Source organism: Corvus kubaryi, unplaced genomic scaffold, assembly GCF_017639235.1.
Source record: "Corvus kubaryi isolate FWS band 111438036 unplaced genomic scaffold, C.kubaryi_AGA036_p1.0 37398, whole genome shotgun sequence".
In the NCBI taxonomy this organism is placed as follows: Eukaryota; Metazoa; Chordata; class Aves; order Passeriformes; family Corvidae; genus Corvus; species Corvus kubaryi.
This window is the reverse complement of record NW_024581137.1, coordinates 27,357,310-27,372,917: the sequence shown is the minus strand read 5'-3', so window position 1 is coordinate 27,372,917 and position 15,608 is coordinate 27,357,310. Positions and strand designations below refer to the sequence as shown.

The 15,608-nt window shown below is 41.7% G+C and overlaps 1 protein-coding gene across 2 annotated transcripts in view; it reads right to left on the bottom strand.

The window, feature by feature from the left end:
- The window catches only part of RAPGEF5 (Rap guanine nucleotide exchange factor 5), a 162,258-nt gene that overhangs the window by 105,810 nt on the left and 40,840 nt on the right, over positions 1-15,608 (bottom strand). For both annotated transcript variants that reach the window (XM_042044310.1, XM_042044311.1), the window contains exon 7: positions 8,982-9,030. In XM_042044310.1, the coding sequence (XP_041900244.1) occupies positions 8,982-9,030 (49 nt within the window). The remainder of the gene's footprint in view (positions 1-8,981; positions 9,031-15,608) is intronic.

Here is a 15,608-nt window from a genome sequence, read left to right as displayed (position 1 = left end):
GATATTTATGCTTTGTAGTTTAAATCAATTTAACATAAATTACTCCAGCATTTTATTTTACAATTACAAAAGTGTGAAATGTAATGTTGATCTCATAACTGACTTCTGTATATAAAAAATGGTCATTAACTTTTGCTTGACCTTAGGTGTAGAACTAATATTGAATTTGCACAGAGGGTACTCATTATTCTGATCTAGTTTCCACACAGAAAAAGAAGTTCCCAAGGGTCCTAGTGCTACAAGCCATTTCCCAAATCTCAGATAGGAAACAGGACTCCAGAAAATGATGCAAAAGCATTTCCTCTCATTGCAGAGTTTATCAAAAGGCAGATAACAGCAAGGGTAGGTATCTGCAATCTAAACAGAGGAAAGCCAGTGTGGTAAGAAAGGAGGCTGGCAGAAGAAGATTTGGCCTTGCTGATCACCATTAAGGCGCCGTTCCTTCCCACTGCTTCTAAATGACCACAGGAAGGACAAACCTCAGTTTAAATGAGGCTTGGGCCTGCCTACATTATATAGCCATTATAAATTTAAAAAATGAGTGTAACAAGCAAAGCCACCAATATTTCCCAGCTCAGTCAGATAATGGTCATTTCACATTATTGTACAATGGTTTTTTAGGAGCTTCTGTTTATTTTATTTCTCAGAACTGAAGCCTTTCATTTGGCTTTGAAGGTCCATATTTCGTCCAAGTTAGTGGTGAATTAGAACAACATAATTTGTAAAACACCTCTGGCTAAACGAGACAGGCATTTTTAAATAGATAAACAACTACTGTTGATTCATGTGGCCAGAGGAGATTTGGTTTTCAATGGCTGGCCCTTTGTGATGCATGCAAAGATAAAGCCATATTTTACACCCACTTTGTAAACATATGAAATCATATTTTTTTATCAAGGAGGAAAAATATGTGAAAAATGGTACGTAAACACTGTAGGATTACTACACGAACAGACAAAAGCAAGGGGTTTTGTACCAATCACAGCTCAAGGGAAACAATTTAATGCTTGAATGCAGAAAGTTTTAAATTTTATCCAGTAATTGTAGATATTTGTTCTCATGTGCATGATATTCAAAATAAAAACTAAAAAAAAAAAAAAAAATCATGTGGCAGTGAAAGTATCTACAGCAGTGTTGTCTGAAATGAGATGATGGAAGGATGGAGAAGAGCCCATTACATGATCAGAGAATGATTGCTGGGAACAGATCAAACAAAAAGGTATGGACTGTTGCTGAGCAGGCTGGTGCAAAGTGAAACACTGCTCTCTATTCCATGGAAACATCCCCCAGGCATGGCCAGGAAAGGAGCAGGAAACAAAGAGGACTCTGAATAAATAAATTCTGTGAACTCATTGTAAATGCCTCTCCCAAAGCCCTAGTAAACAAAACATTCACCTGGGGGTTGTTTTTTGCACAACTGCTGTCTTTCCGACCTTACTGTGCTGTCTCTTTTTGTGTATGTGCAAAATATCTTCCCCCTACACAGCTACTCTGCATTGCTAATTTCTTCTGTGAGAGCACCTTAGATCACACAGAAAGAACTATGCACAAGGTTCTACAACAACTGCAAAAACAAAACCATAAACTGCCAAAATCTGTCTCACCACAATTCCCACCAGAGAGCTCTTTTCCTTCTTTTTCCAAGTCTGAGTCCATTCTGCTTTATATCAGCTGTTGAGCACACAACAGCTGGTAAGTGTTACTGTTTAGTCCTTTCACTGATGTTGTCCAGGGCATTTCCCATCCCCAGCATTGCCCAGGGTGGGCACAAAGCAGGTGGTTATAGATCCAGCTAAGGCACAACAGAGCTCCATGTGTGTGATACACATAGTGTTCCTGACCAGCCAACACAAGGAGCATCATTATCCCCAGGGATAGCAGGGGTCTGATCCTGCTCTTTTGAAGTGCTGTCATTTTCTTGGTGTGCTTGATCTCAGGAGTAATGGAAGAATCCCTGATATGATGCAATGTATCATTGTAACCCCCATTGGTCCCTAGGGGAAGGGGTTCCCTTCAATAGGGCACAGAATGTTTAAAAAGGATTACTTAGAGAAGCAAACATGATTAGAATCATGGAATCATAAATTATGCTGAGTTGGAGGGGACCCATCAGGATCATCGAGTCCAATCCCTGCCCTGAGCAGGACAGCCCAGGACCTGTTTATGAAACCTGTATATTCAATAGTATTTAATATGTTTGAAATTTACACACATTGCTGAGCTGCTCTATTCTTGAATGACCTTTGATCGTGTATTTGTAACCTCATTCTTCATACCATGTGCCTGAGAGCATTGCCCCAAAGATTCTTGAACTCAGAAAGACATGGTGCTCTGACCACTTCCCTGGGGACCCTGTTCCAGTGCTCAACCACCCTCTGGGTGAAGAACCTTTTCCTGATATCCAACCTAAACTTTCCCTGACTCCGCTTCATGCCATTTCCTTGAGTCCTGTCTCTTGTCACAAGAGTGAAGAGATCAGTGCCTGCCCCTCTGCTTCCCCTCATGAGGGACTACAGCGAGGTCTCCTTCAGTCTTCTCTTCTCTAGGCTGAACAAACCAAGATTACCTCCCTTACTTTAAGACCTGAAATCACAGACCTTAAAGGAATGCGTTTAAAGAAAGACCCTAAAGTGCAGAGTAACTCTTAAAATATTGCTAGCTACGTTTTCTGGTGAAGCTTTTACTTTGAACCACATTTCAGTGGGCAGGGGAAAAGTAAAGATACAGTCACCGTGACCGAACAGAAGCACAATAGTCCTGCACCTTCACTTTGAGTGGCCATTTTTCCAGGGTGAATCCTGTAGGCAACATTTGCAGAAGAACTCTCATTCCACACAGTTTACTAATTTCAACCCTTGGTTTAAACAAGTGGATGCTTGGAGGAACTGGGAGTTGTGATGAAATGAGGTACTACTTGAGTCAAGTAAATAAACTGATTGAAAAGAGACGTGAGGAGAATAGAAAAGCAGTAAGATCCTACTGGTTTACCCTTTTCCCACCCTTCAAACTTGCTCAACTTTTTTACAAGAGAAAATGCACACCTCTCTGGCATATGATTGTCACTTTATTCTGTAAATAGGACCAAGTTTTTTCACACCTCATTATGCTCTTTTTCAGTGGCATAAGTGGTAACAAACCATGCACATTTTACTCCAAAGATACTGAATACCTAGTATATTCAATAGTATTTAATATGTTTGAAATTTACACACAATGCTGAACTGCTCTATTCTTGAATGACCTTTGATCGTGTATTTGTAACCTCATTCTTCAAGTACGTATACAAATCTAACTCAAATTTGTAATGATTTCCATTTTCTATATAACAACACTTCTAGAAGTGAATAAAATGAATAACATAGCATAGGACATTCAGATAGCACCATATGACAAACTTTTGCTAATTAGTGTGGAATAAATTTACTGAAAAGTCTCACAAGCATCTGTACTACTTGAGGAAATGGGCTGAATGATAAAGATGCAGTTTTGTGAGTTAACCAAGCTGATAAAACAGCTTAATGCTGTCAAAAGTATCTTACTGGGCTCCTTCCCACACACCTCCACCTCCCCTCCCTGATAAGAAGCTGCCACCCTCACTTTGTGTCAACTCTAGCACGTGCTGCTGCTATACTGTATGCTGCTCTGGCTGCCCCACCTCAAAAGTAATATAAGAGATGTAGCAAAGATGATCAGATTTAATGGAAGAGATTTGGTACAAGGAATGACTAGTGATATAGCCTGGAAATGAGACAACTCACAGGGGTATGGCAGATGTGCACAAAATCCTGAATAGTATAATGACAAATAGGGAATGGCTTATTCACCAGTCTCTGTCAGCAAAGAGCTGTATCACAACAGAGTGAGGGTCGTGGGGAATGTGTTTAAAACAAACACGGAAAAATATGTTTTAACATACTACACATGTGAGTTGTGAGACTTACTGCCATAAGGGATGATGAAGGTCAGGAGTATAATCAGACTTAAAAAGCAATTTGATAAATTAATGGAGAAAAGGTCCAGCAAGGGCTACCTATCACAGCAGCATGGGTACAGCAAAATCCCTCTATCACAGGCTGGTAGATGCTGAGTATGTACATCAGAAGGACTGTTTGTACTTGCTCTGTTTCCTACTCTAAGCATCCCTACTCATCACTCACAGTAGGAGCGTAGCTGGATGGACTTTTAACCTGACCCAGCCTGACTGTTCTCATGTGTTTAACCGGGCTGACATTGCCTGGAGTGTGTTTGAGTCGAGTCACGCAATCAGCTCTGACAGCAGTGCTGTAGAGGTGGTGCAGCAGCTGGGAAAAGGAATAGCTGTTCACAGCTTGCTTTTCATTCATGTCGGCAAAGCTCAAGCCCCAGTGACTGCTTCATATTGAATCGTCTGCACTAAAATAAAAATATGAAGCAAATCACATAGGCAGTTAGGTTCTGACAGAAGCAATACAAAAGAAAAGGGGAAGGGTGGATATGCATAGTTATATGTAAGAATAGGGTGGAAGCAATCCAGAAGGTCTCAAATATGGAGTTAATACACTGCAAAAGTCATATTATTAAAAATTATTGTACATTATTATAAATAACATGTAAACGACATATTAAAAAGTCAATAGAGCTTGCCAAGTCAAGAATGGCATGACTAAAATGTGTCTAATTATATAGTGGAAACCTGAATATCATTCTTAAGGGGGAGCAAAACCACACACAAGTGCGAGGGCTTTTGTGGCTGCCCTGCCTTTCACAGTGAGAGGGAGAAGCACCCACAGACCTGCCGCTGCTCCTGCAATGCCTGGGGAGAAGCTGAGTCACCGTCTTCCTACCTCATGCATACCCTGTCACCTACTATCTCAATTAGCCCCCATATTCACAAACACAAAGACCAGAGTCATGCTCTTATCAACTGATCCTTTGCACAAATAAAGTTATAGAAATTCCTTTTTCTGTAAAGGGATTTGCTGAGTGATGCCACAGGGTGCAGCTCGGTTTGTGCACAGAAATGCAAGGCATCTTGTTTGTGGATGGGATTAACACCACTACAAAGCATCTACCTGACAGGTTTTGATCAGTTCAGATGTACCCGTGTAGCTTTGCCACCAGCTAAAGCCTCCAGCCTTAGGCTATTTGCTGCTTTTTATCCTTGTTTTAGCTACCATCTCTAACACATAAGAAACATGTCATGAGCCATGACAAGCAATTGAGATAAATGCCGACCCTTGTAAACCTTCAGATGGGAAGCTGCATTTATGTTACATTTCACCACATTTGCAGAAGGTATCAGAAGCCAGCAAGGTATAAATAAACAAAACAATTTAATGCCAAGTGCCTACAATTAAAGAAAAAGTTCCCTTCTGCTCCAGTTACTTTCTTCCCCAAGACCTTTTACCAAACCACAGAAGACAGCGTTTACTCTATTTATTTCTAAGGCTAGGCAAGAATAATTTCAATGCATTTTTATAAGCCACAGGGAAGTGCACAAGCTCATTTCCCCCTCTTCGGTCACCTTTATCATGAGAGCTTTATTCTAATGGAATGTGATTTCAAGTCAACAGTGTTACCGAGGTACATCAACACTTCTGAACTACAGGCACTTATTTTACCCTGGTTTAGTTTTATTTGCAAAGAAACTAAACGTGCTGAGCTCCTTCTGCATGAAGGCTCTCTAGTATGTCTCTGTCAGCATATGCCTTATTATCAGAGTGGTTTACTTGCAGCACACATCTGGAATATGAAAACAGAGCTTTTTTTCCACGGCACAGAAGTTTTTAATCTTTCAGGTTCCTCATTTTTCTTTCAGCATCTGCCAGCTTTATGAGTTTCTCCTATTCTTCTACACCACAGTAAAAACAGAAGAATGGCTCTTGGGGAAAGGCATTCTACTCCACACCCTACTGGCTTTTTATTTTCTGGTAGCCAACATTCTCCATCAAGTCAGATCCTGTACTAGCAAGAATTTGATACTCTGCCCTACCCCACAGCAGGGTCAGGTCTCTACCTCGGTTTTTGTCAGCAGACAGAGTGTGTAAATCTCTGACACGGCCAGAACTGTAATAGTTGCAATTACTACCTCTCACATACATACACTAGGTAGCAAACCAAGCTGCATTTAAACAAAAACAAACTGTTTTATTCAGGTAACTAAAGGCAATACTTGTCCTCCCCCTCCAAACCCAGCACACCTTCCTACCTGGAACCTCTCCACCTCTTGCAGAGGGAGCTGTGGTGTTTGTGTGCTTGCATAGCACTTTCCATGCAACTTAACATGGTGATTACTACAGCAGTTCTAGACAAATAATGCAAAAACTTAAATCAGCCATTTTTTCTAGTACAATTAAATCACTGTGAAGGGCCTCTCTAAGAGCAGAGGTACAACCAGAAATTAAAATAATTCAGGAAAAAATTATATAGTCAATTATATAGTCCTTGTATTAGGCAATATTTTTTTTTTTCTTCTTTTGATGGGGGAGCTGCTGATCTCTAGGAAAGCTTTTGGTTAATGAACTGATTGCCCTCTGCAGCCAGGTTCCAGACAGCAGGTTAGGATCATGCCTGTCACCTGCTCTCCCCGCTCATGAATCCCAGGGTGGATGAGCCAGGCTCCCACACCATTCACACCAGCTTGGAAGCTACCCAGGGCAGCTGGCCCAAAAGCCATGTTCCACTCCTTTCAAGCCAAAATAAACTCTTTGTCCGATTTTTGGTGGCTTATTTCCTGGAATTATACGGAGTCTTGGAGAGCATTAAAGGCACAATATCTTTGACAGATACTGTGGCTTACAGCTCCAGAAGTACTTTCTCTGAAACATGCTTCGCTTCACCAGGCACAGCACACCATACCTTGATCGCTAACAGTAACTGCTACACTGTGAATTTAACCACCAGCAATAAAATAAAGAAGCATAACCAACCACCCTAATTTACTCTGCACCTACTGCACTAAAGGCATTAACTTAAATTAGACCTTACAGTTATGCTTGATCATACACCTATTTTTTACTGTCATCCAAGATGGGGCATAAAGAAATGCAAATTTCAACAAGCATGCACTAGTTAAACTGACAAGAGAGTTATCTTTTGTTCAGATCTGAACAGATATTTTAAGTGTTTACATTAATGTATTAGAAAAGGCTGGACAGCACTGCAAAGCTCTATAAGGAGCTTTGGTTTTTTAAGGCTGTGATTTTTAACTGAAATATTTCTACTTGCTCATCGAGGGTTGCAATTACACCAGCAAAAAGGAGACTCCAAGAGATATTCTTCTCTTGGATTTTCATCTCTTGCAGCTCATTCCTAATCCAACCCCCATCCCATTTTCTACTCTAACAACCATCCACCAAAAGGAAATAAGAGGCTAATTTGGGCTAAAAACAACTCTTTGGGGGTAAAGATTTTTATTTATTGCTAGTAGCAGTAGTAATATTTGCTGATAAAACTGCTTAGAAGCAGAGAGATTTCTTATACCTCCGTAAGCAGGAAGTAAATGTACATGGCACCACACTCAGCCCATTTAACAGCAAAACAAAAGATTTCCTTGAGCACTTCTTTAAAATAGCCTGTTTTCCTCTGCACTGAGCCAGAGAAGAAGCATTTCCATGTTCAGCCATTACAAGTCAGGTGGGACTGGGGTGACACCAGGTAAGGGCAAGCAGCCGAGGGGTGTTGACATCATAAATGACTACAGCACTTTCAGAAGCAAAGCTACCTCACAGAAGCAATTCAGGCCTGAATTCACATTCACATTTGTGTTCGCTTTCTACAGATTTACCTTTATAGATGAGTGTGGATATAACCTATGGCTACTTCTATTTCTAGAAAAAATGGCATCAAACTATGTCTAGAATATTTTTTTTAATACTTACATTTTCACAAGAAAATGTTTGCAGGTACACCAGCCACATCTTCTTGGTGCCCCCAGTTTAAGATACCATGCTGTGTGTTGTGCATGTGTGTAGCAAATTTTGTGCTGCACGTGTAAGCAACAGACAGACTGATAGAGATATTATGATGCAGCACTATTAACAAGTCAGAAAATATCTCAAGAAGTACAAAATCTGTGACTTTAAGTTCTAGAAAAATCACTGAAAATCACAGGAGATGCTCAGTGAAAATGCACTCAACGACCTCGATGGCTTTGGGAACACGCTAATAATTTTAGGCCCCTTAAAATTTAAGGCCTCTGTTTTACTTTAGAAATGCATTCAACTTGGTGCAGAAGACACTGCACAAAGACACCGGAGAATTAACTCTGTAAAGAGTCAGGTCTGGCCAAGCAGGCTTTGTTGGTTCCTGTGCAGTGCCTGGAAAACACAGCTTCCTTGCTTCCACTCCAGCTCAGCGATGCAGATTCTTCTGAAGCACCTGTGCTACCAAACCCTGATGGAGCTCAGATGGCCACACATTTCAGTGCCTTTGCACTGTAACACCAGCATTGGCTGTGAATGCTCTTACTGTCAGAGACTTTCAGTTATCCAGTTGTCTTTCCCCTTTTCCTGCCCTGATCAAAACTTGCCTCTACAGCCACACAGGAAAGAAAGCCTTTGTGCATGAAGTTGTCCTTCTGTTTTAGCAGTAAGAAAAACACCTGGGTGGGCTGGTAAAAGACAGAAAATATGATGGCATGAGATACTGGACATTAAAAAATAAAAAAGAGGAAATTACAAACTTACTTGTCTTAAGTATAAGTCAAATAAAGACATCAGCTTTTTTTATAAAGTGCAAGCCTAGAGAAAATAGTGATTTTGGCCAGAAAAAGATCCAAGTTCAGATTCAAATGTAACACTTTGATTTTATTAGCTAGGTTATTAGATGCAATGAGCTAGAAGGAGAGAAACTTAACTGCAATTGCATTGTGCTGTATACACAGATTCTCCATTACTATCTTTTCTTCCCCATGTTAAAAAGCAGTGACAATTCAGATACTTCAAGAAATGACAAAAGGGAACAGCACAACAAAAACCCCTCTGAAGTGCAGCCTGACTCACCTGACTTCCTTGCTTTCAAGGCAATGACAGCAGCCAGTTCTCTCTGTACCTAAAATATCAGAAAAAGAAAAGGACGGTTATAGTTCCCAGAGCAGTCAAATAAAACAAAATGCAACACCGGTAAGATATGAGCTATCAATGCTTTGCAGCAATCAACTGCATGTGGAATTATGCCTGGTTTTGAAACTGCAGTCAGTTTTCCTAGCAAATCTATCTCCTTTTCAGCTGGGAATTCTGTGACTTTAATTTCATGTAAATACCACACATTCCTCAGGGAATGGGCAATTCAGTAGCCCGACTCGTAATTTATTTGCACAGCATATCTGTTTCACAAGTACACACTTGAATCTTCTCCCTTCCCTTGTTACATATTTGTTTTGCCTCTGTTGAGCACACTATAATGCTGGATTTATTGTGTGACTCCAGAATAAGAAAGTTCTTCATGCTGAGGTTTTGAAGGTTCATGTATATAACTGACCTTCACTTTTTGGATCTTCCAGGACGAAACAGCCTCTCCTAGTAGCATTGCTGAGAATTTCATGACCAAAATTTCACTTGAGATGAAAATGCAGAAATCAGAGCTATTTTCAGTTTTACAGGCTCTCTCACTAGCCTGTGGTAACACAGCCCTGCCATGCTAACCAGCTCCCTTCCTCATCCTCTTGTCTTCGTTCTTCATATTTTCTATATAGACCAGCTACTGTCTCTAGCCAGCTCAACTCTACATCCACTTCTCTCCATAGATCTATTCCTTTTTATACAATTTCTTTTTCTATCATTTTTCTATTCATTATTCTTATGCTTCCTACTTCTTCACTGCCATCATCTGTCCCACTACAGCTGCTTGCACTTGGCCTACAGCACCCCAGATGCTCACTTCTGCATACACCTCAGTTCTTCCCTTCCTCTGCCCCATCTGTGCTCTCAGATTCCTCTAAAGATCTCTCAGCTCCTTCCAATTTCCATAATTTTCCCAAGACAGCCTGTCTTCAATATTAAAAAAACTAAATATGGCACATTCCAACTTTTTCTAGGGATTGTCTCACTTCTCTCTACAAAGTCTCCAGCAGTGCATACTAGCCATCTTGTCTAACAGACCTAGGCAAGGCTCAAGGCTATTCTGCAGTGGCAGGTTTGACATGCAGTTTCTGAGAGATGTGAAATTTCAAACATCCTTCTCAAGATATGTGGTTTGGTCATAAGCCACAAAGCCCACAAAGGATTCCCAAAGTAATACAACTACTAACAGCTGTCAATATCCCACTCTCATGGCTCTGAAGAGAAGTTTGAAAATGTGAAAGAAGAATAGTTAACATTATGTCTGAGCAGACAGACAAAATCACTCAGGGCATCTCGGTACAATGGTAATTCCAGCACCCACTGATCAGATACTCAGGAGCCACCCAGCAGAAGGCAGTCATACCAGAGGCCACATCCTTCCTCTGCTTGCATCCTTCTTTCCTTTGTGGCAAAGGACCAAGAAGATTTTTTTGCTGTCCTTGCAAGGTACAAGGATCTTTTCTATTCCTTGATGCTGCCCTACTGAGAGGGACAGAGTTTTCAGCCACTCCAAGCAGGAAAATATGAAGGCAGTGCCACGGTTTTCTTAAATGTCATCCTGTTTCCAGCACAATTGTGCAAGCTGGCAGTATTACCTTCCCTTCCTTCCTTCCTGTACACTCATTCCCATGTCTGAGAAACGTTAATCATGGATAATGTAAGCATAAACTTCAAGTAAAACGGGAAAGAACAGTTATTCCGTAGAAAAACAACGTGTGCTTCCTTGCAGCAATTGCTATACACGAGTATTATAATAACACACACAAGCTATCTAGTTAAGAGTGGGATTTTTAATAAAAGCCCAAGTTGCTTCTGAATAGCAGCACCATGACTTTTCATGGCTACACTTCTCAGACCCTCTCCCTTCATTAAACTCAGCAGGAGGTACCCGTGTCGATGCCTCTGTTCTGGTCTAGTCTCAGGTTACTGACAGTAAGAAGCATTGCAATGATGTCACATCTTTATCTTTTAGCATTTAATAAATACATTATCCTAAGATTAGCCTCAAGAGACACTACAACCTGAAACAATTGCAAATGTACCACTTAACCCAATCAAACACTCAAGAAATGCAAATCTTTCCATGGCTGGAAAGAAAAACCCATCTTGTCAGAAGAAAAGGCAGCATTGTGGCATCCTGCAGTTTATTTGTGGTATTACTTTCACTTATAAGGTGGCACCTTTTAAGTTTGAAAGATAGTGCTAAAATCACAGGTAATAAAAAGGCTGGGTTTCTATATTTTGTCTACGTCAAGCTAAATACCTCACAGTTTGCTGTGGGCCAGGAATGCAGTGGGCCTTTTACATAACTTGAGCAAAACACTTTGTTGCAGTGGGGATACTGCAACACGCATATATCAAACCAGGAGTCCCGTGGAAAGGAAATATATATGGACAGACAGATTCTTGCTAGATGTTTCAGAGGTGTTTATTTCTCCAGCCGCATGGCCGGAGCTCAGTGGAGGAACTGTTCCAGTCACGGGACCAAGGGTCCTTCTGCCCGCGCAGGGAACACAAACCAACCAATGGGAACGAGGCTGAGCAGGGGCAGGGAAGCCCCGTGTCTGTGCCCTCAGGGCCCCTCTCCCAGGACAACATGGCAGGGGAGGGACCCCAACACCTCACCCGTTTTATTTTAATAAAAGGAGAATGAAAACAACTGGATAAACATTACAAGAACAGTTTCAAGACAAAACAAGCCACCCTCCTGAGTCTTTAAATGTCCAAACAGATTCTGTGGAACATCTTAGGGCTGACAGAAGGGAGACAGAACTCTCTGAGCATGCTTTGTGGGGAAACTGAGGCAGGAGAGGGTTTAACTTCTTCCCTCCCCCTTTTCATCCCCCACTCGGCATTGGAAAGGGATTTTTTGGGGAAACAATTGGCAAAAGCATGGTTTTGTGAGGGAAACCATGGGTGAAAAAACGGATTGGGAATACACTGGGGGTAATAGGACATAGGGTAAAAGGGAAAGGTGAGATTAGGAAAGGGAGACTGTAGGGGGGTTTTACAATAGAGATATTGTCTAACATGACTACGATTTTTTGCATATATACTGCCTTTTACAGGAACACCATCAGGCCCAGTGACCTGCGATGCTTGTAACCCTTTTCTACCTCGTATAATTTTGAATTCCACCACCTCTCCATCTCCCAAGCTTGGGATGCATTTTTCAGGGTTCTTCTTTTTAATAGCAGTTCTATGCACGAATATGTCTTGCTGGTTGTCACACCTTGTTATAAAACCATAATTTTGCTTAACATTATACCATTTTACTATCCCTAAGATCTTAGTTACTATGATCTTTTCCTTTTTCCGAGTGGCTGCTGTTTTCTGTCTCGCTGCGTCTTTGCTCTCTCTTTCGGTCGCTCCCGTGTTGGAATTGTCGGAGCTGCTGGTGCCTGCGCGCTCTTCCCGGGGTCGCGTTCGGGGCTGCGCGGGCCGGGCCGGGCCGCGCCGCTCAGTTCTCCGTGCGTCGCCTCCTCTGGTCGCAGCTTCGCTGCCGATGCCGGGCGCTGCATCCACGTCTCGGCCGGGCCCCCGGGCGACGATCCCCCCGCGCCCTGCTCCAGCGCACGTCTCGGCTGGGCACGGCTCCGTTCCACCGCCGCTGCCGCCAGCCGCTGCCCGCGCGCCGCCCCTCTCGGCCGGGCGTTCACGGTGCTCGCTCCACCACGCGCTGCACGGGGCCGGGCAGACACTGCCGGGTCCCGCCGCTCCTCGCTCCGCCGCCGACACTGCGGCTCGCTTGGCTCCGCCCGCACGCAGGAACTGCCTCGCTGCTGCTCGCAGAGCGCTCGGCGCACGTGGCCTGGGCCGCACGGTCCCTGCGCCAGGCTTCCCTTCGCCAGGACACAGCTGACATTGCTCAACAGTCTCGGTAACTAAATAATATTCACGAAAATATTCTTCCATCGGCATATATTTTGACTCCAGTATTAACTGTGTCCAAACGGTTTTCCAAAAGCCCTTGGTAAGAATTAAATCCCAAGAAACATAGAAAAAGTTCTTAAACAACCATGCCAGGAAGTGTTTCAGTTCTTTTTGAGCTTGAATCAAGCTAAAATTTACAAATCGTTGTTCAAGAATCATTTTAAGTTTAAGATAAATGTCCATATGCGGCTCTGAGAGCCAAGAGTCTTCCCACGGTTCCTCCACAGTTTAGATATGGAATAGCAAAGCAAAACCAAGAAGAGGAATCCAAAGTTTCCAGGGTTTACTCACACAAATCAGTCGCTTAGGGATCGGGGATCGTTCTGCTCTCAATTCTCCACCATTTGTTGCAGTGGGGATACTGCAACACGCATATATCAAACCAGGAGTCCCGTGGAAAGGAAATATATATGGACAGACAGATTCTTGCTAGATGTTTCAGAGGTGTTTATTTCTCCAGCCGCAAGGCCGGGGCTCAGCGGAGGAACTGTTCAATCACGGGACCCGAGGGTCCTTCTGCCCGCGCAGGGAACACAAACCAACCAACGGGAACGAGGCTGAGCAGGGACAGGGAAGCCCCGTCTCTGTGCCCTCAGGGCCCCTCTCCCAGGACAACATGGCAGGGGAGGGACCCCAACAACACTTCAGATAAAGCAGGGGGAAAATATGTTTCTCTAGTGTTAATAGTAACCAAAAGTTCCTTCATCAAAGGGTTCCATCATGATAATCTGAGCTGCCTCTCACAGGATTCACTCCAATCACAAAGAATTTGTACTGCTGAGCATCCTTCTGGATTTGATTGGTGTCCCTAGATTTCATAATCTATATGCTTTTGTCTATTTTAGCATAAATGCACTTGACATCTCTGCTGGACATGCAATTCCTCTGCATCATTACACCAATGGAAATCCATGTATAACATTCATTCCTCATTGCACACATGCTACCCATTACTATACTTCTTCCTAACAGGATTTCAGTTACTGCCTGTTTGACAAAATCGATAGTTGCACATCACATCGAAGATAATAATGCAGACACAAAATAAAATATCTAAACAAGAACTATGTATGCCTACCATATTGAGGTATTAAATTTTTAAAAATATTTTATACATACAGCTTGTTGCTAACAAAGCTAACACTATCCAAACAGTATCCCATTTGAGTAGCACTGCAGATGTCAAAACTGATTCAGTTTAAAGGCCAGTTCACCACACAATATTTACGCAAATATCACGAAAGTCTGAAAGAGGACATTTTGAGTAGGTAGTTGGCATGTTACCACATCTCAATCAGTTTTCTTTTTGCAATATAAAACAGTGTGCATAGAGAGTGATACCCAGGTATACTTCTGCTTGATTAAATACAAATGGCACATTTATATGGTGAATCTTGTCTTCAAAGAATAGAGAATTTAAAAGAGTAAATGACAACTACTGCTCTTATCACAAAACTTATCATTTTATTATAGTGGATATAGTTCTGCATCTAGCAAACAGTGCATACCACCTCTACTTTTTTCCTTTCTCTTTTTTCTGCCCATAGTAGTTTTCTGTAAGACAATGTTCTAGATGCCATTGTGCCAAATAGGACTTCAAATCTAGAGAGAAAGTGCCAATCCTTACAGAATCTCAAAATGAAATCCTGCAACACAAGGCTCTAAACAGCAAGGTTTTGAAAAACAGTACGAGTCTAGTTCACATTTTTGTATCTCAAGTTATGATAGTTTGATGGGCTCTAAATAAAAGTAATATTGGCTGATGCCTTATAGCACCAGAAAGCTATTTTCCAAATACACTTCATTAACATCCTGATATTCTCTTCTCTTCCACCACAAAGTAAAGCAAAAGCTTTGCAGTGGAAACACTCATAGCTATCCCATCCTGTTCTGCTTTTACCAGACAAAACACTGAATATGAAACTGCTCTTTGGGACACGACATGGGATGCATGACAGCTCTGGAATGCTTTTTTAAACCCATGAGTAATCATTACATTTTTTAAAAAAAATCATGACCAAAAAGATTATCTGATGCAAACGTATTTCCAATGGCATTTTGCACTGTTTGCAAATTTTCTACTGCTTTCCTTTACAATTTAAGTTTAATGGTGCCTCATTGTAATGGAGCATATGATATAAGCACATAATTTGATAGGTTAAAAGAGGGATTTATATTTTAGGCACATGGTTTCCTCCAATGTTGCTTGGGCTGGATCCTCACAATCAGTTTAGGTTTGAAAATTTGGAACAGAATCCTCTGAAAAAAAAAGCTGACACAGAAACTTTCTTCTGACCTGAAAAAAATGTTTTATTCCATGAAAAGCCAAAAGAAAAACAGAATAGACAGTGGTGAAATTTGAATCTCCAGTTACAAAGTCAACTGTAATCTTCAACTGCTTTAGTGCTGGGCTGGGAATAGGGATTTTGTGGGTTTTTTCACACTTCTGAAGTACTAGTGTGAACAGGATTCTCAATTATGAATCCTTCGAAGAAGACTGGTTTAATTTTGTACAAAATCCATAAACATTCAGTGAGCCAAAAAGCCAGCGTGAACACATTTTCAGTAATGGCTAATAACTCCACTTTCAGTTTCCAGCTCCTGCTTACAGAAACCTTTTTTTCTTTATCTTTC